Source organism: Polyodon spathula, chromosome 23 (genome assembly GCF_017654505.1).
Source record: "Polyodon spathula isolate WHYD16114869_AA chromosome 23, ASM1765450v1, whole genome shotgun sequence".
Classification (NCBI taxonomy): Eukaryota; Metazoa; Chordata; class Actinopteri; order Acipenseriformes; family Polyodontidae; genus Polyodon; species Polyodon spathula.
Window position 1 is genome coordinate 19551812 of NC_054556.1, and position 27767 is coordinate 19579578.

A 27767-nucleotide genomic window follows, 5' to 3' on the forward strand; every position below is an offset into this window, starting at 1 on the left:
TGCATGTAAATATGTGCTTTACACACACGCAGATCAAAACAACTTCACTGCTGAGTCAATTCCAGCTTTAGTGCGTCTACACTGAAGAAAAACTAAAGCGTATCAAATCTGGGATTAGTTTCCAGTGTGAACAGAACAGGGAGCAAAGCCACATTAACCGGTCTCAGATCCACCTCATGGATTCATTTTATTCAAGTGTGAAAAGAGTAGAATACAAGCCTGGCTTCAATTCTGCATACTGGCAATGGAGGAGTGGTTGTATAAACTTGCTTGATAGACACATCTCTGTATATCTTAACTGCTTGGGGAATGTTGTCAGACACCATTTACAAATGAAGTGCAGAAATACAGGTGCATTAAATGGTATTTTATTGGAATACATGGTTATTTAGCATTATTGGTTATTCGATACATTTTAAGAAAGTAAAAAATTCTAACCATGTGCTTTTGTTTGCTGTAGTCACTTTCAAAATGATTTGCTTACTCAAAATGTTCCAAGTAAAAACAAACAAAACAATGACAGTGCTTTATCCAGGGCCAGTCAGCACAGATCTATGTCGTGGCGAACAGTGTTAGCAGACCTTTAACAAAGGAGACAATTTCATTCCCTCCTAGTTTGGATTCTCCATAAACACGATCAACAAACGAAATTGGAACCTGGAAAATAAAACACAATAAATTAACCAAGACGGTTGATAAATATGTCAGCCTTGTAAATAAGAAGGTCTACTGTAAATACTGCAAAGTGGTCGTTTTCATCAACCTACAACCCACTGGGATTAGCCACAGCTTGTTTTTTCTAGATTTAAAAATCATGAACAAAAAAAAAAGAATGTTTCAGCAGAGAGTATCTGAAAACAAAGAATTTATATAATTAATTTTTTTTTTGTTGATGCAAAAGTATTAACTCCACAAGTGATATGTAAAAAAAAAATAAAATTAAAATAAAATGAACAAAATAAATGTCTGATACGTTGTTGCTGTAAAGGCTGCCACACACATTTTTTAATTGGCGACGAGACACTTTCGCAGGGACATGACCACACACACCAGAAGTGACACAGAGGCGATGCGACAGTTTTGAAAACTGCCAGAGCTACACAACTGTTAAACTTCTATTGACAAAACTATGATCAAGACTGGTACAGACTCATCAACATGATGTAGTAATTACGCGTGTCTTCTATGACGGTATTTAAATAAATCCTACATACCAGGCTTATCCAGTGTCTTCGATTCTCATATAGTGTCTTTGAAATCTGTATCTTTATAATTGTGATGACCATTGTCATAAAGCTCTGGGCATTTTTTCAAAGGCAAATATTACCGTTTCCTCCATCATTTTAGATATTGCTGTTCTCGGATTGCTCAATGCCCTAGTTGACACGCGTCAAATCACAAAAAATAGAATTAAATCCTATTTATTTCATGTCACTCCAGTGCCGCCCCTGCGTCTTCTGTGGTGTGAAATATTCTTATAAGAAGTACAGGTTCTATTCATTTTGTCGCATCGCTGCACAGTTTTGCTTGCCCCATCACATCTGGTGAGTAGCCTCCTTAATACTGATTTTTGCTAAACTGTATTTATTTAAAGTTAGCATACAGCACTGAAAAACAGCTTTAATATTTGAGCTGACAGATAATTCCAATAGCCTTAAAAGGAGCAGTGCTAATTGATGCTATGACTCCTGGCTTTCATGTTGTATGACAAAGCAGTACCTCTCCAATGCTGTATCCCAGCTGTCTTGCTCGAACAATCATCTCCATCTGAAACACATATCCTTTGGAGACGCATTTTTCCACCAGTTTTTGAAGCACTTCTTTTCTGTAGAGCCTGAGAAACGTGAAATTTGAGTTAAGAGTTTCTCAGGATCGAACCAGCTAGATCGAATATAACCGGACCAGCAACAGTTCATTAGACAGCATAAGCTTAATTGCACCTGCAGAAACGATTGTACTTTCGTAGGACCTGTGATACCAGGTGTGCTGCTGAAAACTAACACTATATTAACAGCCTACTGATTGGATGAAATCAAAGGCTGATCACAGGTTTTTATACAGGTAAAAGGAGATTGTTGTCTACACACACATTCAATGCATACTCTAGTTACTGCTCTTAGGTAAGAAGTGCTGTGTGCTTCTATTTTTACGCTGTTAAATTTAAGTCTTTAATTACTATTGTAACATCTTAATAAGAAGTCTTATTTGTTGCTTTTACTTTGTAACATGAACGTAGAATGCAGAAAAAATAGGAGTGAATTAAAACTGGGGTAAAAAATTTTTAAGACTGGGCCTATTACATTCTAAATATTTTAGATATACTTTATGAACTCCAGTACAGTGAATAAGCTATTCATTAAAAGAATAATCCTTTAAAAATAAGTTTGAATTTTGTTTTAAAATAATGCAATCCAACACCACCATCTACTGGCCGAATTGAGTACTGTAACAGATGCTGTATTTGTTGGTAATGCAGTGACTGCTGATTGGTTCGTATGTTCCCCCCACCCCCCACCCCCCACAGTCAACTTACAAGCAGGCTTTGTTTTCTAAACTGCTTGCCCAGATTTGATTAAAAAAAAAAATCACTTTCATGGCGATCAATGCACTGGCACCTGAGATCATTACTGGGTGTTACAACCTAGTTAAAGAATATCCAGGTTACTTCTGAAGCAGGGGTGTCCAATCCCGGTCCTGGAGGGCTATTCCACTCCAGGTTTAACAGGTACAATGAGATAATGAACCACAGCAGGGTTTGTTACAACCATTCAGACCAGGGTTGCAACAAAGACCAGGAGCAGACACCCCAGTTCTATAGCTTTCAGGTTTATTTGGTAGAGATTAACATGCTTACCTGAAACTGCCAGTCAAATCGGACGCACCTGGTCTCAGCAGTATCTGTGTAATGAAGTTTGCTCCTCGGCTGCAGAGGAAAAATTCAAAGAGTTTAAATTAATAAAAAGCTTGGAGTCGCTTTTTAATTAAAAATGGATAATTTCAGAAAGTATCGCTGTTTACCTGATAATTTTTCTTTTTAGATCCCAGCCATACACACCTCCATCTCCACTGTATCGAGTCCCGGACACAATGTCATAATTACCGTCTTTCTGTCGTCTACAAAAACACAAACATGATATGAACATACTTAATCTGTTTACACAGGTGTGGTTTAAACTATTAGAATGGACTGTCACTGACATTCTAAGTGGCAGACCTACACTCTCAGAGAAATCAGAAATGTAGTTGCTACTTAACAGGTTCCAATGGGGACACGACTTAATCTGGGGTTCACATAACTTTCAATATTAGGGTCTCACATGAGATCCAGCAGAAATGGTTTGGTATGTGATGTCACTTAAAAAAGGATGGTGAGTAAGTAGATTCAAGAAAATGCAGTCTTTTTCTTCAATCAGTTGTTAGGTTTATTGAAATATGCAGGGAGTCTGGTCCCAGGTATAGGACAAACAGATTACTCGTCCTTACAATTTTTGCATGACATTAAATACCTCTCTGTATAGATGATCCACCTCCTATCTCTCTCTGACACTTAACAAATAGCAAAGGTACAACACATTATTCTGTTACCATATATTTAATTTAGTGTGTATGTGTGTGTGTGTAGTCTAGTGTGACGACCTCTGAACTCAGTGCATTCCTCTTCAGACCCTTGGTGCCCCAAAAGGTCCATACATCTGGTTTTTGTCATCTTCCTTGTTCCTATTTCTCCGTATTGCTTGACACCCTTTGAGTCCAGTGGCATTATCTCTTATTCTCCTTGAGAACCTTTGGGTCAAACGGCAGTCCCTGGGAGCCTTTTAGCCCCCTTATGCTTTGCATTCCAAAAGTCTTACAGCCTGGCCCCTTCTGGTCCACAGCATTGTTATCTTGTTAGCTTAAAGTCATTGTTGGGCAAGAAGCTTGTAGACGCAAGGGCTCTATCAATTGTTAGCAGTACACACAATTTGAACCAAATAGTCTGCTATCTGCAATATTAGTCTCTTTTCAGAAAAGAACACCAGTATAGCTCTGCCAGTTCACATGCGTAACAAACTGCTATCAACTCTCGATCCATGTTTTCCAACAGTAAGCACCAAAATTAGTAGCAATCATCCAAGTCACTGCCTAGTTCAATCTTCTCCTCCAACAGTGTCAGGAATGGCAGCGTCACAGACCACAACAATAGTTTCTAAATGTTTAAGTAGGAGTCCGGATTGCTGGTTATTACAATGTGTAACAAATCATCACACATTCTTATTTCAACAGCCTACCACCAAATTCCAACCCTGGGGATTCAAAATAAAAAACCCACGCACTTTGTGGGTTGAACACGCTAGCTTAACGGCACAACAGTATTTATATAGGGCTATAACTAAGGGAGAAAAAAATTGATTTTAAGTAAATGTATTTAAAGCTCACATTTAAATGTAACGGCTTTCAAACATCACCACCTCCTCTCACCCCTGCTCAGATTGGGAAGCAAAGCGTCAGCAGGCTTCCTTAATGCCACTCCCCATAACTGCACCCCTCTCCTCTGAATGGACCGCTCAGTAGATCTCTGCTATTATTGGTTGTTTCAAGTGTCCATTAAAAGTGGTTCCACCTATCACTCGCCATTTTGAAGTCAACCTGAAGCAGCCAATGATAGCGCTAGCAGGGAGTGACTGTAGTTAAATTGGAACCCTCGAGGAGATCACTGACAGAGCTCCGGGAAAAATTATGCAGGTATGGCTCACCTTGCAAGTGCGAGCACCCTCACTGCCTTTATGAAAAAGGCTTTCCTGTTAAATGTACTGACGGCATGCTTTTGCGTCTTAAAGAATAATATAGCAGTCTGCACTTCTCTATTGGTTTACATGCGTAACAGTTATGTGAACTCCTGCTATAATGAATTATACAGTAGGCCACAATTTCATCCTCATGTCCATTAATTTTTATTTCCTGATTTTAATGCGGCTGTTGGCTTTGTTATCAACATTAATAAATGCCTTGGCAAGCACCCTGCCCGCCATGTTTACATAGAGCTATCAGCATTAAGATAACATTGATCACCGTATGGATGGAGGTACAATTTCCTCGACAACATCACCCTTGACTTTGATACTTTCAATTAGTGCTGCACAGACCGCTTGTTCTAACTGAGCGCTTCACAGAAATCAGGGGAGGCTCATTAGTGTTGACAGGGCTAATATACCACGCAATGTGAAAAGTGAAGAAACATCTGCTTTAGTTTGTGAGGACTTGTTTTTCTTACTCTGTGGAGCACAGCAATCCAAGCGACTGTTTCTTCACTTCCAGTACACTATCGACTTAACAAATCTGCTGGGGTCCAAGCCTTTTGTTTGTTATAGTGGAAGGAAATCAAAATGAACGATAAACTGTTGGAGTAACGAGATGAGATTGTGAATACAAGTAGAATGACATGTACCTGTTTGTCTCATGTATGCAGCATTCTGCCTTTTCTTTATTCAATTAAAGAATCCCAAACTGAGCTTTTATTAGAAAATCAGCCTGACATTAAAAGTTCATCAGATCCTGTTTTTTTCGTGGTTGCTGAACAAGCCAAAAACTTACATTCACGACAAAAAATATGCCTGCGTTACTCCTTTTTTCAAATGATCAATATAGTTTCCGGCTTTATTAAAACATAAAATGATTTTCGCTTCAGAGGCATAGTTACACAGCGCGTGCTTTTTATTAAGACAAAAGAGTTGACTTCACTGCAAAGGTGGCATCCCGTGCGAACAGACCAGGATGTTGGCAGTGTGTGTTTATATTATCTTTTTTGTTTTTTTTATTTGGGGTCCAGGTGCCAGGTTCGTTATAATGAAGGGTGTTACAGCGAGGGTGTGATGCATTTCACTGGAATGGCAAATTAACCCAATCAGTACCAACAACCTTGACCTATGGAGAGTGAAATCGAAATAAATCATTCACTGCATACATTCAGTGCCGTGTGGTGAAGTTTCAAGTTTCATAAGAATTTCTGAAGATAGAAGTAAAATACTAATGACAATACCCTTACTTGGATACATGAAGAGCTTGCCTTTCTCAGATCACACTTCACAATTATCATTTAATACCTCAAAATAGATAATATCCAAATTCCTCTTAAATAAATAAAAGACTAACATTTTATTTTGTTAAAAACACTCACCTGATAAATTCGGGAATAAATTTGGGCTGATAGGGAGACAAAAAAAATAAGGAACAAGTATTATTCTCCTGAGCAGTGTATTCAGCACAACATGAATCAGAAGTTCAGTTATAATACACAGGTGAACTTACATGGTGGGAAAGGTCAGCATCCATGATTATAATGTAGTTTCCAGTAGCGTGCTGCATCCCATGTATGTAGGCTGTTCCTATGGAGAGAATATGAAATAAGATTTAGCTTACATGTGAATAAATAACACCACGGTTTAAATCCTTCAAAGAAAGAAGGGGACTTTGTGAAAATATATAACAGTGTATGGTGGTCTCTCAACGCAAGTACAATGCCTGGTTTGTCCTACTACAATGGCAGTATTTAGATCACTGTTTAGAGCAATTGGAAAGACCGGTCTAGCTATTTGTAATGCAAGTTACTCTTTTGTACTGCGAGAAACGACGTTCGCCACAGTATGTTATAAATTTGTTGAGGTGAGGTGGGGTCACAGGGAACCTTTTGCGTCTCTTGAAGAATTGTGAACCCATCAAGGTGCAAGGTTTGATCCACCCCTGTTAATCGCCAATTGATTGATTGTGTTCACTGTTAAATAAAACCAAAATCCTATATTTTAATTATATTATACTTTTTTGTGTGTGTGACAGGGAGAGGGCAAAAAGGTTTTTCTTGCATTTTGTCAAAAAGTTTTTTTTTTTAAAATTGCATGCCCCTGTACTGTAATGTCTCTCTTGCATGAGAAAATGAGAGACATATTAATGACAATACATTCAGGACAATACATAGAGGATTTATTGTTAGCTTTATGTACTTTAGATTTTAATTACAAATAATGCCAGAGCGCAGCTGTGCTAAGCAATGTCCAAAGAGTCTTTCATCACAAACCATGCCCTCCTGTATATTTGGAAATAGAGTTCCCCCTTACCTAATCCCAGTTTCTTTGGTCTGGGTCTCAAAACCTGTCAACCAGAAAATAAAATCACAAAAGCCACAAGTTATTATGTTGTGTGTTCAAGCCACAAGTGATGTTGTGCGTTCCCATTTGTTTTCAACAGACATTCTTGTATCTCTGCATAACTCGCACTTCTATCAAAAATGAGCAACGTGCTGTCCAAGCAAAAACAAACTCCCAACTCACTTTTTATAGTGTAAACAACCTCTTAATATCGGGTCTTCTTTACACACAATGTACTGCTAACGCTGTTCTAGCAGTGCTAAACACGTATAGCAGGTATCGCTGTATTTTAAGGATTAAGGCGGTGTTAATTTGGTCGTGTGCCTTCTTACAATTTTATCTGAACCATAGATCTTTTGCAACTGTTCGGCAATCTCCAAAGTCCCGTCTGGGCTTCCATCATCAATTACAATCACCTCGTAGTTGTACTCACTGCAAAAAAAAAAAAAAAAAAAAAAAAAACAAACCAAACCAAAACAACAAAAAAACATATTTGTATTCATCATTAGACATACCACTACTAGTACGGCTTCTAATAATAATCTGTGTCAATGTCTTTGTTAGATTAAATTCATAATTCTTACATCACTAAACACAGCCTTGTAATGCTTAGCATGCTAACAGCTGCCAAAGTAAGTAGTAGGTAGCACATCCGTACTTTTAATTTCACATTTTTAATAACACACTGCACTACACAATGCTGACACTAACAACAGAGTTAACCAAGCTATCTACCAGACCAATATGTGGACACTTACGTTTCACCAAAGTACTTGACCAGCAGCCACACGATTAAAGGTAGGTTCTCTCTCTCGTTATAGGTGGGTAACAAAACAGAGTATTTGTCGGCTCCTTCTTTGCACTTCTCCGGGCTTTTTCGACTAGCCATGTTGGAAGTACAGAAACCGGAAGCTGGTGCTACAACAAATACTGTCGTCGTTCCTAGCGAACCATGCAGTCTTCAGTGTGACACTACCCTTATTATGATGCCAAAGCACTTAAGGGTGTCTGTTTAGTAGCATGCAATTCCTATTACGCTGTTTATCTTAAGAAAAAAAAAACCGATGGTATCATTTTGAAATATCGCTGTTGTACGCCATGAAACGTTCAGAAATGTAATACTTTATTTTATTTATTTATTTTTAAATAAAATCTTTCAAAAGCCACTTATAAAACGTCCTGTCTTTTATTAATGGTTTTGATGAATCACCGGTGTGTTTCCATTTTGACCTGTGTATGATAGAAATATAAAAACTCCTTTACAAGTACAGAACAGTTAGGCAGTCTCCTTGTGACTATTTATAAGAATGTTTTACTGAGCAAAGCACAATGTATTTGTTAAAAAGTTTTTTTGGTGACTGTTTTTGTATTATGCACAAGTGAGACTGATGGAAATGTTAGACCAGCGCTGCTGTCTGCAGCCCGACTATGCTTGAGTTTTATAGTGCTGTATTTTCAGAGATGTTAATGTTGAAGCTAATGAGGCTAATTTTGGCAATAGACCTTAAATATCGAGAGACTTTGTTGTCCTTCAACAACTCAACTACTATATAATATATTATATATTATATATAGATATATATAATATATATCTATATATAGATATATATATAATAATATATGGAATATTTAATATATAAGTTTGAAGTTATTGTTAAAACTTTTGATAAATACCCAAAAAGGTTTCCAACCGAGGGCGCCACTGATCTAGTCTAAGATGATTTATAAAAATGTTGCACCTGTCCCTGCACAGGACCCTCAACGTGCACAGGGACCCACATCCGCCTTGAAGAAAGTAAAGGCAGTAATGACTGAGGAATGGTCAGGTGTAATTTAAGACTCATGTTGAAATCAGTTCCCTCCTGGTTGCCCATAGACTTTCACCCTGTCGACAGTGTTATGGGAAGTCACCCTTGTGGAACTCATACAGACAGCACACAGAAGCAGTAGCATTGTCCACTATGTCAAACTTAAGAGGCCAGGAACTGAATGGCCAAAGGGGTTCAGGTCTGGATTGTGGTGTGCTTGCAGAGAGGTAAATGGTGTCTATCTGCGCCAGCGCCCGTCCCTCACTTAAATAAAATAAAAAACACTAAATAAAAAACTACATGCATATATACAGTGCTTGGCCACCTTACTGGGACCTGTACCTAGCACTGGGTTGGGCAACCGTTTGACAGCCTTGACACAGCATGGCATCGACTCCACAAGGTGCTGGAAGGTGTCTTGAGGGATGCTATTCCATTCAGTCATCAATGAATTCAGACTTATCAAGCTTACCTACATGACTGCCTTTTCTACTATGGCACCAGCTCCACATGCACCCACTAGGATGTATCTTTCGAATGCTGTTAGGTCTTCGGCTAGTAGACTGTTTGCAATTGTGCTGCTCCTGCAGCCTTATAGTGCTGCAGGGATCACATGTCACATCACATGATCAATCTAATTTGAATTGCTAATTCAGGAAGATGCCAAATCCAACAGGTCCTAATAAAGCAGTGTGTTTGCAGTACATCATCTATAACTTAGGAAGCAATTAATTCTTTGGTCAAACAGTGAAACAGTAAACTAAAGCTGAAGGCTAATGTCTTAGTGCACTGCTTAAATATCTCACAATTTAAACTGTGAAGTCTCCACAGTGACACTGCGGTAGTGTATGCTTAGCTGGCACCTTCACATTCTGTTAATTAAACAGCGAGGAGACCAATTTTAGAATATCTTTCCAGCGTCTGAGCCAAGAACTGTGACAATAAAGCTTCAGAGTAGAGCTGTGATGGTGCTTGAGAAACTTGTAGGGTTTTGTATTGAAGGTGCTGTGTCACATTGAATGGTGAAATAGGATTCCTCACCTCGGTGAGGGTTTGCTACATACAAGGCTCCAGATACAGTGCTGTGCTTACATTTCAGTTTGTGTGTACAATACCCATGCTAGTCCCACATACAAAATGTACAGCAATCGAGATCATAAAAAGTCTCTTCATCAGATGTGGTAAAGAAAGTTCTTCTTAGATGTCAGTGCCTTTGTTTAACTTAGTTTTCAATTCTCACATGAAGAAGAGATCCCATGCGGTCTCAAAAGCGAGTGTATTTTATACACACGTTCATATGCTCCCATGAAAAAAAAACCTTGTTATACTTCAGTTGAGAATTTAAGACCTTGTCTACCTGCCTCCATAGTTTACCATTCATTGGAAACCAGGCAACCCACTGTTTCCGTACCCTAAAGGCAGTTTCATTTCATAGGGAGTACTAAAACAAAAACTTCTGAGACACATACTTTGATGCTAAATCTGTATCAGATTCTATTTCATTCCTGCTGGCACAGATACTTCAAAAGAGCACTTCCTGTTTTTGTGTGTATAGAAAACTTTTAAATTAGTTAGTTATCTATGTAATAACTAAATACTTCTGATACTCTGACATAGTCTGCTTGAGTAGAACATTAAGCCGGACAAAGAATTGATTTGATCAGCCTGTACCACAGCTGGATTTTATTAGAGCATTTTACAGCACAGGGGAATCACCCTGAACTGCATCAGCCACCTGTGGTTATCCCGGGAATAACCCCAGAAAAGTGCTGTTGCAATCCATGTGTGTACCCTGGTGTTGTAAAATGTTCTATGAAATGAGCTGTGACTTATCTAGTCTGGATATAGATTGATTATTACTATTATTTATTTGGCAGATGCCTTTATCCAAGGTGACTTACAGAGACTAGAGTGTGTGAACAATGCATCAGCTGCAGAGTCACTCACAACAAAGTCTCACCTGAAAGACGGAGCTCAAGTGACATACTCAGTGTCACACAGTGGCTGAGTCGATATTTGAAGCGGGGACCTTTTGGTTACAAACCCTGTTCTTTAACCACTGGACCACACAGCCTCCTACTGATCAACTCAACCCTTTAGTGTCAGACTGTTTAAGATGCTTGCCTGTGTTTTACCATGTGAAGTACTTAAAAAATAGATGGTGAGTAAGTAGATTCAAGAAAATGCACAGAGTCCTTTTCTTCAATCAGTTGCCAGGTTTATTGAAATATGCAGGGAGTCTGGTCCCAGGTACAGGACATACAGAACTCAAAATTACAATGCTTGCGTGACATTAAATACCCTTCTGTATAGATGGTCCACCTCCCCTTTCTCTGACATTAACCAATGGTCAAGGTAATTTAATTTATTGTGTGAGTGTTAATGTGTGTGTGTCTGTGTGTGTGGTCTAGTGTGACAACCTCTGAACTCAGTGCATTCTTCACACTCCTGGAGACAAAAGGTCCATACATCTGCCTTTTGTTATCTCCTTGCGACCCCCTTTGATGCCAGTGGGATTATCTCTTTTGATTTCTCTGAAGTCTAGCGCCTGTTCCCTTCTAGTCCACAGCATTATTATCTCGTTAGCTTGCAGTCATTGTTGGGCAGTTTGTAGACGCATCGTCTCTATCAGTGGTTAGCAGTACATGCAATTTGAACCAAACAGTCTGCTATCTGCAATATTAGTCTCTTTTCAGAAAAGAACACCAGTATAGCTCTGCTAGTCCACATGCGTAGCAAACCCCTAATCAATTCGCAATCCATGTTTTCCAACACCATGTATTCACCATTATTTTTCATCAGCTTTATAAAATTTGGCATGCTTTCAGCCTAGCTTACTGCAGATTACCTTTAGCTATCAGTAATAGATCTGGAGGTGGCAGATGGAGGTATATATGTAAAGGGTGCATCAGGTAGGTTATAAAAGTATACAGTCAGTGATGGAGTCAAGGATCTATTATGAGTGAGAGTGACTGTTTTATCTGGTTAGTTATATACATTATATGACTAATGGTCTTTTATTAAGGTCTCCTAATAAAAATGAATGGCTGAAAAATTCCACTAATGTTAATTTTATTAGTAGAACAGTTTCTATACATTTTAATGAGCAGTAGTAATGTACATCAAAGATTAACACCCGACACTGCAGTCTTGAGACATTACTTTGAGTATAACTGATTTACTAGATTGATGTATAGGAAAGAATAAGGCTGCACTAACTGAATACAGTCCACCCTGGTCACAACTCTGCATGTACAGGACATGCAATATCGTTAAGAGGAAAGTTGATTCAAAAGATGTTATTTATACTTTCCAGGAGGGTATGTGTGTTACTTTCATAATGATGTTCTGGTATATTATCAGTGTCAAAACACACCCTGTTTATTTGGATCACAGAACTTTTGATAATCTGACTCGCTTACCGTCTTGTATGTAAATTCAAACACTTCTTTCCGCTGCTTGTTAATGAATCCACCGGGAAAATCCTTCTCGAGTAACGAGAGACTTCTCCTCATGCCTTTGAATTAAATCAATACAGCAGCACCAGATAATATACCTTGCAACCCAGGACACTGTTGCAATACTAATGTGGTTATTGGGCATCAGTGGGAAGGTTGTAAATTAAAACATAGCATACCCTTGTCATTCTCGCTTTCTCACAACCCCCATCTTGATAACAGTTCAAAGACATTTCAAAATAATTAGAGTGCTCATTTTTAACCCCTTAAGGGAGTGTCATCCATGATTAATAAACATGGTCTTATCTCTTAAAAGCCTATCTTCTTATTGGATTGCAGCAGTCTGTTTGGTTTTTCAAGCTGTGCTTTCTTGGAAACTCTCCACAATCTTCAGATTTTTCAAGACCAGTGACTTCGCACAGCCAGGAGGCAAAGCCAGGCTTCCCTGACCGCACGACTCCCCCTGAACAACACAAGGCCATGATTTTACCCATATCAACATGAATATTAATGTTTTGTAAAATAGTTTGTTTTAAGTGATACCCAGCATGCTTAGCAACACAATGTACTTGTGTTGCAGTATGTCACTGATTTTTTTTATAATGGAAATGTAGCTACATGAGTGGTATAAAATAGAATTAATGAATATTGTTTAAGCAGAACTGTGATGTAGCAATTTCTGAATCCTCAATCTGCACTTAAGTTTAAGAAACAATTTAAGATGTGAGTAAAAGGGGGGGCTGCTGTAAAATCAATGCCGGGAGCAAAAACCTTTTTTTGGGAAATGGTATTTTATTATTTACAAATCACACATTCAATGAGAGTCAGCAGCTGACCCATTATAAGTGCTAGGTGTTAGCGCATACAGGTTCATTGGCTGAAAACAAACAAACAAACAAAAAAAAAACAATAGTGATTGTTTTGTGCTATGAGCAAGTTTTAAAATAAAAACATTGATCAACTATCAGTTGCTTCTTCAGTTTTGAGAATTTTAAATGGCCATTTAATAAAGTGGTCAATAATTCACCCTAGTCGCTCACAGTGATAGCTCGAAACTGCCTGGTTTACATTATTTAGGATATTAGAGGCTTGACTGTAATTTAATGTAAAAAAAATAAATAAATAAAGTAAATAAATGTACAGTTCTTGTTCTTAGTCATTATCCCTCATTTCAGAAGACACACTTTGGAACAGAATGTCACTCTCAAGAGAAATGTTGCTGAGCTGGGACTTGGTCTTAAAAAGGAAATTCGTTCGTCTGCGCATATCCCTCTGCTGTTTTTGCTTCAGCTCTATGTAGGACCTGGAGAAAGTGTGGAAGATGGAAGTCACAGGGAAGGCCATCAGTAGAATTCCACTCAAAATGCTGCTTAGCGCCACCACCTGGCCGGGAATGCTCCTTGGAACCATATCTCCATAGCCTACCGTTGTCATGGTGATCACGGCCCACCAGTAACAGGCAGGTATGCTTGTGAAGTCTTGAGAGCCTGACATTTCATTTTCAATGAGGTATAACAGAGGGGAATAAAGCGTTATAGCCACACACAGGAAGAGCAGTAGTAGGCCAAACTCTCTGGTACAACGTCTCGCTGTGAGTCCTAGCGTCTGAAGGCCCAGGGAGTGTCTAGCAAGTCTCATCACGTATAAGATTCTCAAGGCCCGAAGGATACGCAGCACTAGGCCGACCTTGTCCAGGTAATTATTGCCAGACCCCGGCTTTTTATCGTCTGCTGAGGAGATGTCAACCAACAAGGTGATGTAATAGGGTAGGATGGCAAAGATGTCAATGAGGTTTAGGGGTGTTTTCAGGAAATCAAATTTGCTCCGTGCCTGGATGAAGCGCAGAGTGAATTCTAAGGAAAACCAAGCCACGCAGACGCTCTCCACAATGAAAATGTTGTAGCACATCTGTGAACACTCGCCCTGAAAAGAGAGGCAAAACAACATTGCTTTAAATTGGAAGCATGTTTTCATTGTGTGGATTTAGCATGATCAGTGCTGGCTGGTAATCTGGTTGGCATAATGGTCTTGTCAAGGAATCAAGAGTAAGTAGAGGAGTTCCCACAAATATAGAGTTATACATCCCCACGTGTTGCTACAACTGTTTAAATAACGTACTTGTCATTCTTCTTTTCGTTGTTAACATCCTGATAACTTTTTATACTTTTTATACTTTTAAGTCTGTTTCAAAGCTCTTTTCGAAATGGATGCTCTAGTGCACTGCTAGTGTAAGGATTATTGCCCACATTGTCAACATGCAACACACTGATAACAATCTATGATGTGGTACAGTTTTTTTTTTTTTTTTTTTTTGATTTAGAGAACAGATCTCAAAATCCAGTTTACTAGAGCGGACATTTTGAAAAAATCTTTGACTTTTTTGTAGCTTTGTCTGTTTTTTTATTTTTTTACATTTCTCTTACTGACTTTTTTTTTCCATTCTTGTTTCTACTGTTCAAATCAATGATCATTTTCTGTATATTTGTTACCTCACTTAAGAACATCAGCCTTGAGCAGTCTTTTTAGGAGCACCTTTTGCTGGAATAGTTAGTAAGCATGGTAAATAACAGCACCTTTTGCTGGAATAGTTAGTAAGCATGGTAAATAACAGAAACAACACTGGTGAATCATACAGAACACACATGATAAGTGAAATGAAAATACTAGTAAAATGTAGACGATATATGTCTGGTATCACAGCCCCTATTAGCATGCTCCAAGGCAGTCCAAGATAAGGTCAATCGAGGTCTGTCAAACGAGACAAGAGATTGCCATTGCAAACTTACATTCTCTTCTTCTTCTCTCAGAGCTGGCATGGTGCTTATGGACAGGTTAACTGCAGTGATTGTCACAAACAGCACAGACAGACAGGCAAAGATTTTTCCAGGCAGCCCAGACTGTGGCCTCTCCACCATGTCTCGGAGTTTCCCCATGCAGTGCCCGAGTCTGGTCGCTGGTGGGACCTCGCATGGTTCATCGGTCTCTGTCAACTCCTCCTTCTTGTACATCTCGTTGAACTCCTCAATTTTCTGGAGGTACTTCCTCTTGCAGCACCAGTCCATACTTTCCTCCTCAATCCCCCAGTAGAGCAGCTCTTCTTGGAATGACAGGGCGCACACCTCGCGGAGCATCCTCAGCTTTCCTACCCTCAAGAAGGTCATGATGGTCCGAAAGGCTCCTGGGTTCCGGTCGAAGAAGAACTCGTTGCAGGTCACATCGTAGTCATCGCACAGGCTCATGATCTCATCAAAGTTGGTGCAGAACTTGAGCTGTCCAAGTCGGGTCAGAGGGAAGTCTTCTAAGGTGGTCCATGGCAGAAGATACTTGATCCCTCCTACGTTTATGATGGCGTGATGCTTCCGGTCTCCAGGATGTACTGTGCTGTAGATGTCCTTCCCTGGGGAGATCAGCTGTGCTCTTTGGTAAAACGTTCCCTTGACGGCCTTGCTCTCCGTGAAGGGACGTTGGTTGATGGAGGTGTCCGAGGCACAGCTGAGAGCGTTGTAGTCATAGTCCGAACCGTCTCCTGTCAGCAGAGTCATCTTGATCCAGTTTTCACATCACTGGAGGACGATGTCAGCTAAAAGAGTGCATCCTGTTGAATGAAGGCAGAAATGTAGAGTCATACTTTCAGTTAAACTTGTTTCGCGTGTGTTCGTGTGTGGCAGTGTGAAAGCCCTACCGGTGCACAGGTGTGTGGGGAATATTAGGTGGCAGAGAGAGGGTTAAATTCCTCCCTGCAAAATCACGTGGGAATGTGGCTGGAGCCGTGAATTGAATGATTAGCCACAGGTGTATAAAAAGGGTGATCATGGATGTTAGTTTAGAATCGTTATGGTGAAGGAACGGTGCGGTGGTTTTGTGTGTTTGTTGTTTTTGTAGTTTGTGTAAAGAAATGCGTGCAAGCTCTTGAACTGCAGCATTCTGGTCTCTGAGTCTCATTGCCAACACTACCCAATCACATCGTGTTATTGATGTTATACAGGCTAGACCCAGCTTATCTTTATAGAAGCGCCAGCACCATCTAGTACACAGCTACAATGGATCAAGTTTCTTTTTGCATTGCTGACAATACACAGCTGTGAACTAGATACCTTTTACTTCTATAAAGACACTTTTCTGTTCTCACTTAAGTGTAGCCCTTAACCTGTCCCCCTGCAACACTCCTAGTGCATGTAAGCAATATGTCAGATAGGCAAGCTGATTCCAGGCTTTTAGGTATAATCTAATAGGTGACATCAGTACAAATACCCTACGACAGGGGTTTTCAACCCTTTTTTGAAACTGTACACCTTCTGTAGGGAGTTTTCAGCTAAAGTACCCTTTACAATTTTCGCTCACTGAATGGTACCAGTCTGGTTAACACATTTCTTTTTTCTCCTGTTTATTTTTCTTTATTTTTCTTTTTTAAAAATGTAGTCTTTGCCAATTATTTTAGTTATTTTCTCCCAATTTGAAATGCCCAATTATTATTTAGACTCAGCTCACTGCTACCACCCCCGCACTGACTCGGGAGCGGCGAAGACGAACCAACACTGTCCTCCGAAGCGTGTGCTGTCAGCTGATCGCTTCTTTACACACTTCGGATTCACCATCCAGGAGCTACAGTGTTGGAGGACAACGCAGCTCCCAGGCAGCTAACAGGCAAGTCCGCAAGTGCCCGGCCAGACTACAGGGGTCGCTGGTGCACGGTGAGCCGAGGACACCCTTGCCGACCACGTTGTTCTTTAGTCTTACATTTTCATTTTAATGTTACAGCCCTTTAATTGCTTCACCAGCTTTATTTTCGGGGTAATCCTGGGACAACCACAAATGCTTGGTGGCTTATCCTGGTGGGGAACAGGTAGCTCAAATCAACATCTTAGCTGTAGTTTTGTTAAATGAAAACCACTGCAGTACTGAAACATGTGTCCACTTCTTATAGTTGTATAATTTGAAGCTGAAGTGACTGTAGCTAATAAAATAATTCCACAACTCTTACAGGCTGTGATCTTTCTTTCATTACATAGGTCTCAAAAGTCCAGTTATAGTAAACTTTTATTTTAAAACGTGACATATGGTACTACACTTGGCTAAAGAAGTCTCTGTTTGCAAGCCTTGCTTTCAATTGTACTTGTTTGGTCATTTGGCCGAGTGACTGAAATTGTCCCCACCCATCAATGGCATCTTTCCTGTCATTAACCAACCAGCTGCTTCCACGATTAACTGACATGCCTTCTGCCAGTAACATGCTTTCACTGAGATAAACAGATAACCTGAGAATAAGGCTGTGGAAGGGTGCTGGGTAATTCACTGACACAGGAGACAGACAGGTGAATTTGGCAGTTTTATTTCAGGGTGCTGTTTTTCTTAAGTCCCGCAGATGGCGCTGTGGGTCCGTGGTCTGATTTACCAACGATGGTAAACAGAACCACGGGCATACCAAGCGATGGTACACAATACCGGCGCCTTGCAGGTGCTCAAAGAAATAATAATGACAACAGAAGGTGAAAAGAACAAGGGAAAATAAAACAGTAATAAAACTACAAATAAAAGGTGCTGCTCTCGGCAGCGTTATCCCGGTCGCCGCTACCCGCACTACCCGGATCACCGTCCTACTCTGTTGGCTAACTAGCCTGCTCTTTTACAATACGCCGGGGTCTGCCCAAGGGTTCCCTGCTCTCTCTGTCTCGCTGTGAACCTCTTTCTTTTCTCCCGGCTGACTCCTGGTCCTGAATCAGAGCCTCCTCACTCTCGGCGCGTCTACGTGGGCAGACCTGAGGAAACAGCAGAGCATTTTTTTATAGGGCTAGCAATCTGCCAAGACTTGCCTCTCAGCCACTCAGAGAGGGGGAAAGTCCACACACCTACCTTCCCACCTCCCCGTGTCACTGCCATGACTCACAGGCAGTTGTTGGAAGGCTGCCGCCCCCTTCCTGCAGTACTGCAAACACGCCAGCAGAGTCAGCACAGATCTCTCCCTGCTACAAAGGCATAGCTTTCTTTAACTAAATAGTATCAGACATCATGTTTTAAAATCAAAATACATGTGTGTTAAAACATGTGCTTCTTTCAAAACTGCACATTTGAGACCTAACAGAAGTGCAAAACAGGTAAGATTGATGACATTATTTTGTTAGCTGCAATTACTTTAGGATGAAATACCAAAACTTTGTGAAAGTGACCTTGAGAATGCTTGCACTTGTAAAATACAGAGCCCTCGGGCCATAGCATGAAGTCGAATCTGCGTAATCAATGCTGTGCAACTAGGCAATCAAATGAAAAACAATTAGACACCACTACCGGCTTTTCCCAGGGCTGAATTGTTCATCATATACAACAAAAGAATTACTGGCAATGTGAAAACATTATTTTTCCCCAGAGAAGCTCAATCTTTTTAACATTGCTGTCCCTCAGGGTACATCCTAATTGCTTCTTGGACGACCCCTGTGTTTGAGTGTCTGCAACCTTCACACTTAATTCAACAGATTTATTTCCCTGAGTAAAAAAGTCAGTTATGGGTGTATTAGTGGCTTTATACCCCTAGTCTTACCTTCTGTATCCCGAGTTTGAAGTAGTTAAAGTTGATTAAATCCCTTAGTTGCCTTGTATTCTAGAAAGCATAGGTTTATAGTATTTAAGCCAGAGAAAATCTTAGCTTCCCTTCTCAGCATCTTCTTGAATACAGGACTCAGCCTATTTATCATATTTGAAAAGCCTGGTTTGGTAAAATCATTCATTCATTTGTAATTGTATGTCTTGTAAGGGGATTGTGTGTGTGCCCGCGCGGGTTAGTGCATGTGAGTGTGTGTGCGTGTGTGCGTTCATGCGTGTGTGTGCATGTTCGTGTGTGTATGTGTGTGTGTGTGCGTGTGTGTGTGCGTGTGTGTGTGCGTGTCTGTGGAGAAAACAAGTGGGAATGTGTTTGGGGCCATAACTGAATGATTAGTGGGTAATGAGGCTCCAGCCACAGGTGTATAAGAAGGGGAATCACGGGCGTTAGCGAGTTAATGTTAGTGTTGGTGAAGGTACATGGTGCTGTGTGTTGCTGCCCTGTTTATATCTGTGAGTTTTTGTATATACCTTTTGTTTTGGCCCTTGTGCCTGTTTATTTTATTAATGTGTTTTTTTGTTTGTCTACTGAACTGTGTGATTAAACGTGCGTGACAGCGCTTCACTGCAGCTTTCTTGTCTCAGAATGTCTCACTTTGTTTTTCTCTCAGCACTGTACTGAATTTTTTGTCTATTCCAGCGTTTCTCTTGTGAGATTTGTTCAAACCCTTTAATACTTCTAATTGCTAGGGTGTAGCCACTACTTTAGGTTGTTTTCCCTCACATACTCACTTTAATGATTTAATTTCCTCATCCTTCCTAGGGATTATAGATATATTTGTATACTTGTTTATTTGTAATCCGCCAACATTGCTTTCTGAGAGTAATTGTAGCCCTGTCCCCAACCGATGCTGTCTCCACGGTAACAGCGTGCCAGTATCCGATAGGACAGGATGCCGAGAAGGAACGGTGCTGACAAGGCATGGCACAGAAAGGAATGTAAAACATGTGGTGGGGACGATGTGTCAGGTTAAGCAAAGTGTGTGAGTGCCATGCCAGCACAGTGTCACACAGTGCCATGGAAATGAGCTCCTATTGAGAAAACAAGTGAATACTGCTGTAAACAACCGTAAAGTGCACGGTCTGCCTCGTTGACATGGAGAGACGTGAATGGAACTAAGAAACTGAAGCCACTATCTCGAGGAGTTAAGTCTGTCAAAACAGAGCCACCTTAATACGGCAACCAAGTCACAGGTCAAAGTAGAGGAACAGTTTGATTTTCCACAACGCTGAAAATATGAAGTCAGCTTCTTTAATGGTTCTGTACAGTGGCTTGCGAAAGTATTGACCCCCCCCTTGGCATTTTTCCTATTTTGTTGCCTTACATCCTGGAATTAAAATGGATTTTTAATTGGATTTCATGTAATGGACATACACAAAATAGTCCAAATTGGTGAAGTGAAATGAAAAAAATAACTTCTAAAAGTTGAATTCTAAAAAATAAATAACGGAAAAGTGGTGCGTGTATATGTATTCACCCCTTTTGCTATTAAGCCTCTAAATAAGATCTGGTGCAACCAATTACCTTCAGAAGTCACATAATTAGTTAAATAAAGTCCACCTGTGTGCAGTCTAAGTGTCACATGATCTGTCACATGATCTCAGTATATATACACCTGTTCTGAAAGGCCCCAGAGTCTGCAACACCATTAAGCAAGGGGCACCACCAAGCAAGCGACACCATGAAGACCAAGGAGCTCTCCAAACAGGTCAGGGACAAAGCTGTGGAGAAGTACAGATCAGGGTTGGGTTATAAAAAAATATCCGAAACTTTGAACATCCCACGGAGCACCATTAAAGCCATTATTAAAAAATGGAAAGAATATGGCACCACAACAAACCTGGCAAGAGAGGGCCGCCCACCAAAACTCATGGACCAGGCAAGGAGGGCATTAATGAGAGAGGCAACAAAGAGACCAAAGATAACCCTGAAGGAGCTGCAAAGCGCCACAGCGGAGATTGGAGTATCTGTCCATAGGACCACTTTAAGCCGTACACTCCACAGAGCTGGGCTTTACGGAAGAGTGGCCAGAAAAAAGCCATTGCTTAAAGAAAAAAATAAGCAAATACGTTTGGTGTTCGCCAAAAGGCACGTGGGAGACTCCCCAAACATATGGAAGAAGGTACTCTGGTCAGATGAGACTAAAATTGAGCTTTTTGGCCAACAAGGAAAACGTTATGTCTGGCGCAAACCCAACACCTCTCATCACCCTGAGAACACCATCCCTACAGTGAAGCATGGTGGTGGCAGCATCATGCTGTGGGGATGTTTTTCATCGGCAGGGACTGGGAAACTGGTGAGAATTGAAGGAATGATGGATGGCGCTAAATACAGGGAAATTCTTGAGGGAAACCTGTTTCAGTCTTCCAGAGATTTGAGACTGGGACGGAGGTTCACCTTCCAGCAGGACAATGACCCTAAGCATACTGCTAAAGCAACACTCGAGTGGTTTAAGGGGAAACATTTAAATGTCTTGGAATGGCCTAGTCAAAGCCCAGACCTCAATCCAATTGAGAATCTGTGGTATGACTTAAAGATTGCTGTACACCAGCGGAACCCATCCAACTTGAAGGAGCTGGAGCAGTTTTGCCTTGAAGAATGGGCAAAAATCCCAGTGGCTAGATGTGCCAAGCTTATAGATACATACCCCAAGAGACTTTCAGCTGTAATTGCTGCAAAAGGTGGCTCTACAAAGTATTGACTTTGGGGGGGGGGGGGGGTGAGTACTTATGCACACTCAAGTTTTCTGTTTTTTTTGTCTTATTTCTTGTTTGTTTCACAATAAAAAATATTTTGCATCTTCAAAGTGGTAGGCATATTATGTAAATCAAATGATACAAACCCCCAAAAAATCAATTTTAATTCCCGGTTGTAAGGAAAAATGCCAAGGGGGGTCAATACTTTCGAAAGCCACTGTAGTAGTGACTGCAGCAGGGTTGCATAAACAAGTAAAGCACCACTGCTTTATGCACAATTAAAACTATCAGGAAAAAATTAATAGCAATGACCTACATCCACAGTATGTACATGTATAAATACAAGTGTGACAGGTACACATGTATCAAATCCATACATGAAGACATACAGACAGGCATGTTATTATAATCTCATATTCTGATGCTCTCAGTAACTCAGGATAGAGAATGTCCTAACCAAGTCTATTCACAATTGGTTCTCTAGATATAGTCTAAAGTATGAGATATATACGGCTACCTCCACTACTGTTTCCAGAATGTTCATTTCCATCATTCCCAGATTGTGAAGGAAAGGTGGCAACAAGACGGGGATCCCAGGAGAAAGGGGGTCTGCAAGGACTAGTTAAAAATCAATCCGCTTTAAGAGAGACGGGCTTTGTTCGTGTGTCAGTCAGCTGTGTGTAGCAGTGGCGTTTCAATACACCAGTCGAGAAAGCTTTTTTTTTGTGCAATGTGTTTATGTGATGGAGTGCATACTTGCAGATATTGGCAGCATGTTGTTGTAACTTTTAAATGCATTTGAATTAAACAAAGCAAGCTTCATAAATGCAATGCTTACAGACCATTTGTTTAAAATAGCCGAAGCAATATACAAACTGAACTGCTTTTCGGCTGTTGGCAATATCATGTTCGCAAATCCGACTTTTCACATATCTGCCTATACTCCAGTCCACAGGGGGTCAGATATGTGATGTTGTACTGTAATGTAAACTTTAAATTGCAGAAAACACCACTCTACAGCGCCGCCCTGCTGGCCAGGTGCCAGTGAGTGCAAGAGGACAGCCGCAGGGCCAGCCTTTGTCCTCCAGGGGGGCTAACAACTTGCCAAATCCGCTGTTGAACTCCTGGATGTAAATATTGGATCGATGGTTACTTATTATATTTAGGGATTCTGTTTACAAGTGTTTATTTTTTCCTTTTTCCTCTGTTAATTTTTAAAATAATTTTCAGTTTCAGTTTTCTTTTGTCTGAAAAGTGTATCGACTGGTTCTTTTTGATATTGCACACAATTGTGTTCTGGAGCTGTGAGAACTGCTCAAATCAAATAACAGCACAGATGGCAATCACAGTGCGGGTTGTACCTCAACAAAATACAGTAAGCTGCACCATGAACGTGCTTTATGAAGACAAAAGAAGCAGGGATCTCTTCCTGCGATTATAGGATGAACACCAGTTTCATTCTTTATCATTTCCGGGGTGTTTAATCAGTGTTGGTCAGTTAAAACCTAAAACCAGAAACTATAATGCTTTATCTATAATTGGTAGTTAAAATAAAATAATAAGAAAAGATAATTAATGAGGGTCTTCTATTCAGATCCATTTAGAACCAAGCGTAGGTAAAGCCGAGGCTCCATTAATGAATCTACTAATGCATTTCGAGCCTGTGATACAGTATTTAAGAATGGTTCTGTATAGGGGTGTTAATAGTGTACAGTGAAAGCCAGTGTATTTCATATTCAATGTTTCTGTACAGTATTTTCCATATACAATACTGTACACAATGTTGCAGTAATTTATTAAGTGATGGAGATCTTCTTATGAAGGATTTTCTGAATAGTTACACACATTCCCAATATGATAATGTTTAAACATTTAAACGTGTTTAATTCTCAAGTTTATAGATTTAGGAAATGAAACAGAAAATAACAACCCTAGGTCTTTATGGAACCCAAACACAAAAGGACTTCCGACTCTAGACAGAACCCTTACAGGAATGCTCAAAAATATATTTTATAATGGGCCCTATTCACAAAACTTTAGGGCTTTTTTTAAGGAAGGTTTTGCTAGTTTTTTAAATGCCCCAATTTGATTAATTAATCAAGTTGACCTCTCGTAAAACACATTTAAACTGTTTTAGACAAGGTTAGGAGCGTATTAATCTTTTCCAAAGTGCTGTTTCACCTAAGAGAATGTATATAAACACCCTTCAAAAAACACTCTTTAAAAAAGTCCTTATTTTAGTAATTTAGTTGAATCTTAATACAGCAATATGTTATACAAGTAATAGAGTTTTGGGCAGTCTTAACCACTTTAAGTTAAGATAGAACTCAAGTTTGTATACAGCAAACTTAAATACAGGACTTTCTGTGTAAACTACTAGTAATTTTAATTTAATAAGATTCTTGCTAAACATTTAACTTAAACTAGTATACCAGAATGACATGTTTAGATAACATTGTTGATACATACTTGTATTGGCGTTTTATCTTAAAGAGTACACTGCACTACACAATTGGAAACTTTTTTTTAAAGAAGAGAAACCCTTATCTTTGCATTCTATCAATGTTTAGAGAGAAAAAACTAAAACAATAATACCGACAACATAAATATCAGAAAATATCATCACTTCCTCTGCATCACAGAACATCTGTTTGAGCATTTAAAGCATACCACTTTGATGATAAAAACAAGTCAACAAGCAGTGTCCCACAGACATGTTTCATTTTACACTGTATTTCCATACCTGTCTTCTACTGGCCAAACTGCTTAACTGGAAATACATTGCTGACGGTCCAGTTTGTTTACATTCCCCACATGTAGTCCTAATAGAAAGGAGTTTTGTGCTCCCCTGGAAGCTGGTTGTCACTACTTCACACTGTAAAAGAAACAGGCACGCTTCTATTGTCACTCTACTCACACACTCAGCGTGTGTTTTTTATTAGGACCTCTATACCTGACTGATATCCCCTGTGTGGTGCATGTTCTCCTGGTATACACTGGGTCCCTTGACTACTCAGCACAGCCTAATAATACTGCAAGTCCATCCAACAATGCTGCACCTATACCCTGGTGTTGGTTTAAAGAGCATGAGAGAGACGTCAGACCACTCCCCAGATCTCAATCCAGCTGAGCATGAGAGAGACGTCAGACCACTCCCCAGATCTCAATCCAGTTGAGCATGAGAGAGACGTCAGACCATTCCCTAGATCTCAATCCAGCTGAGCATGAGAGAGACGTCAGACCACTCCCCAGATCTCAATCCAACTGAGCATGAGAGAGACGTCAGACCACTCCCCAGATCTCAATCCAGCTGAGCATGAGAGAGACGTCAGACCACTCCCCAGATCTCAATCCAGCTGAGCATGAGAGAGACGTCAGACCACTCCCCAGATCTCAATCCAGCTGAGCATGAGAGAGACGTCAGACCACTCCCCAGATCTCAATCCAGCTGAGCATGAGAGAGACGTCAGACCACTCCCCAGATCTCAATCCAGCTGAGCATGAGAGACGTCAGACAATTCCCCAGATCTCAATCCAGCTGAGCATGAGAGAGACGTCAGACCACTCCCCAGATCTCAATCCAGCTGAGCATGAGAGAGACGTCAGACCACTCCCCAGATCTCAATCCAGCTGAGCATGAGAGAGACGTCAGACCACTCCCCAGATCTCAATCCAGCTGAGCATGAGAGAGACGTCAGACCACTCCCCAGATCTCAATCCAGCTGAGCATGAGAGAGACGTCAGACCACTCCCCAGATCTCAATCCAGCTGAGCATGAGAGAGACGTCAGACCACTCCCCAGATCTCAATCCAGCTGAGCATGAGAGAGACGTCAGACCACTCCCCAGATCTCAATCCAACTGAGCATGAGAGAGACGTCAGACCACTCCCCAGATCTCAATCCAGCTGAGCATGAGAGAGACGTCAGACCACTCCCCAGATCTCAATCCAACTGAGCATGAGAGAGACGTCAGACCACTCCCCAGATCTCAATCCAGCTGAGCATGAGAGAGACGTCAGACCACTCCCCAGATCTCAATCCAGCTGAGCATGAGAGAGACGTCAGACCACTCCCCAGATCTCAATCCAGCTGAGCATGAGAGAGACGTCAGACCACTCCCCAGATCTCAATCCAACTGAGCATGCTTGGGATGAGGTTGACTAACTTTCCTCCTCACGATCCTCTGCCTACCGCTCAGCACCAATTGCATCAGAAGGATTCCCTCAAGCACCTTGTGGAGTCTGCGCCACATTGTGTCAAGGCTGTGATCAGGGCAAACAGTGACCCAACCGAATACAGGTCCAGGTCCTCATCAAGAATGAACTAACCGCATTGTAGATTTCCTTGTACTTAACAAAAAGCTGACAAAAATGGAAAAATTTAACATTTCAAAATCTAACATGAAATACTGGTCTACTATTATGGTGTTTGGTAGACTTTTGCAATATAACTCAGTAGCTTCTTTGATTACATGGTGTTAAATAAAATATCTAAATTATGTTCATTTCTTTTTTTTTTTTTTTAATTATATCTCAATCATAAAATATAAGGTGATTCAAAACTTTTGGCCCTAGCTGTATTTAAGAATGTTAATCACATGAAAAAAGATTCACCTGTTTTATACATTTATTTATTTTTAAATTGTTTTTGTTGACATTATTTTACATTGCACACCTATAGAACGAGCTTGTAATGTCCAATGAGATTATAAAATATAAACACTATAATATATCATTTAAATGTAGTTATATTTTAACAAGTCAAATATTGCAGTGCAATAGTAATTGCCAAGCTGTACAATTAAATTCTCACCTGCAACTTGTTCTAGGAATGTGATTTATTTTAACACTTAGGTCTACGCGTGTCTCTGTATCTATATTTTTTATACTGTATAACTGGTGATCGTTACATTAAAAATATAACACATACACGATACGCAACACTGATTTACATCTGCCGGTTCTTTAGATTAGTTATCATTTCAAACTCATGACTCGCATCTTCGTGAGTGAAACATAGACCACACAAATAAAGTACAGCAATTTCACAACAAGGTTACAGCCTCAGTGTTGTACGAAGGAGGACTTATCATTTTAAAGGTTAGAAATAAATTAAAACACAACATTGGCGTGTGTATACACACACACACACACACACACACACACACACACACACTTCAATTTTCTCTGCCGAGTTTATAAAAACTGTTGCTCTTGCTTGAACAATATTTAGAAATTCACCTCGCCTAGAGTAGTAGAGACCTTTAAAATGTAAAATATAATATTTATCTAGTAATATTAACATGACTATATGTTTACTAACAATTTAAAGCAATTTTAATCTAAACTGTACATTGATTGAAAACCATGACATATCGTAAGAACACCGCGTTTATTGTATTGTGTAACACAAATATATAATGCATGCCAGTGAAGTAAAACAAAACAGTGCTATCTGAAAAATAACCAAACTAAAATGTGAACTATATATCAATTGTTATAATTATGCAAAATATGTAAGAAATGTTCAACAATTAAAATAAACACATCCACTTACTAAACAAAACTGCACTTCCATGTATCCGGAGATGTTTCTGAGCTGGAATTACCGGCAGCACTGGCAGAGCTCCTGCCTGAAGCACTGTATGTACTTCCACTCAGGTTTGCTGTGCAGCTGAGCAAAGGTTTCTAAGATGCAAGTGTGAAGTTGATGATCACAGGCAACAGGCTACCGGATAATCAAGCAGACTTCGCGTTCTGACATCACCGGTATGTGCTATTACTCTAAATGCGTTTGCGATAAATCCATAGCAACCCGAGGCGGGCAAACTGAGAATTCCCGCTAAAATGGTAATAATCAGTCAGAGCTGACACTCATGAATCACACTGGGTTATGTTTATCTCAAGTTTCAAAGCACATTCAACTGGGCCGCTGCTGGCTAACTCGCTCAGGTTTATGAACGCTTTTGCAGAAATGGATGTGAATGATTTTCATCAGACATAGTGCAGCTATGACCAGCAGTTTTGCATCACCCTATATCATTAACTCATTATGATTCATAAAGTCGAATTAACCCTTTTTTTAAAAAAAAAAA

At 40.1% G+C, this 27767-nt stretch overlaps 2 protein-coding genes across 3 annotated transcripts; both read right to left on the reverse strand.

Moving 5' to 3' along the window:
- Positions 1–352: 352 nt before the first annotated feature.
- dpm1 (dolichyl-phosphate mannosyltransferase subunit 1, catalytic) lies at positions 353–8040 on the reverse strand. The gene is made up of 9 exons (XM_041225614.1): positions 7877–8040; positions 7451–7550; positions 7089–7122; positions 6286–6362; positions 6155–6180; positions 3019–3114; positions 2855–2923; positions 1720–1834; positions 353–657 (listed from the first exon to the last, which is right to left on the reverse strand). Exons 1-9 carry the CDS (start codon positions 8005–8007, stop codon positions 553–555), a joined length of 753 nt encoding a protein of 250 aa, XP_041081548.1. The 5' UTR covers positions 8008–8040; the 3' UTR covers positions 353–552.
- A 5101-nt stretch (positions 8041–13141) lies between these two features.
- Positions 13142–27317, reverse strand: LOC121298314 (potassium voltage-gated channel subfamily G member 1-like). Of its 2 annotated transcripts, XM_041225371.1 has the most exons (4): positions 27230–27317; positions 15171–15979; positions 13810–14307; positions 13534–13687 (listed from the first exon to the last, which is right to left on the reverse strand). In XM_041225371.1, exons 2-4 carry the CDS (start codon positions 15924–15926, stop codon positions 13622–13624), a joined length of 1320 nt encoding a protein of 439 aa, XP_041081305.1. In that variant the 5' UTR covers positions 15927–15979; positions 27230–27317; the 3' UTR covers positions 13534–13621. The 2 variants fall into 2 exon arrangements, with proteins under 2 accessions (XP_041081304.1, XP_041081305.1); XM_041225370.1 differs by having other exon boundaries at positions 13142–14307.
- Positions 27318–27767: the final 450 nt, after the last annotated feature.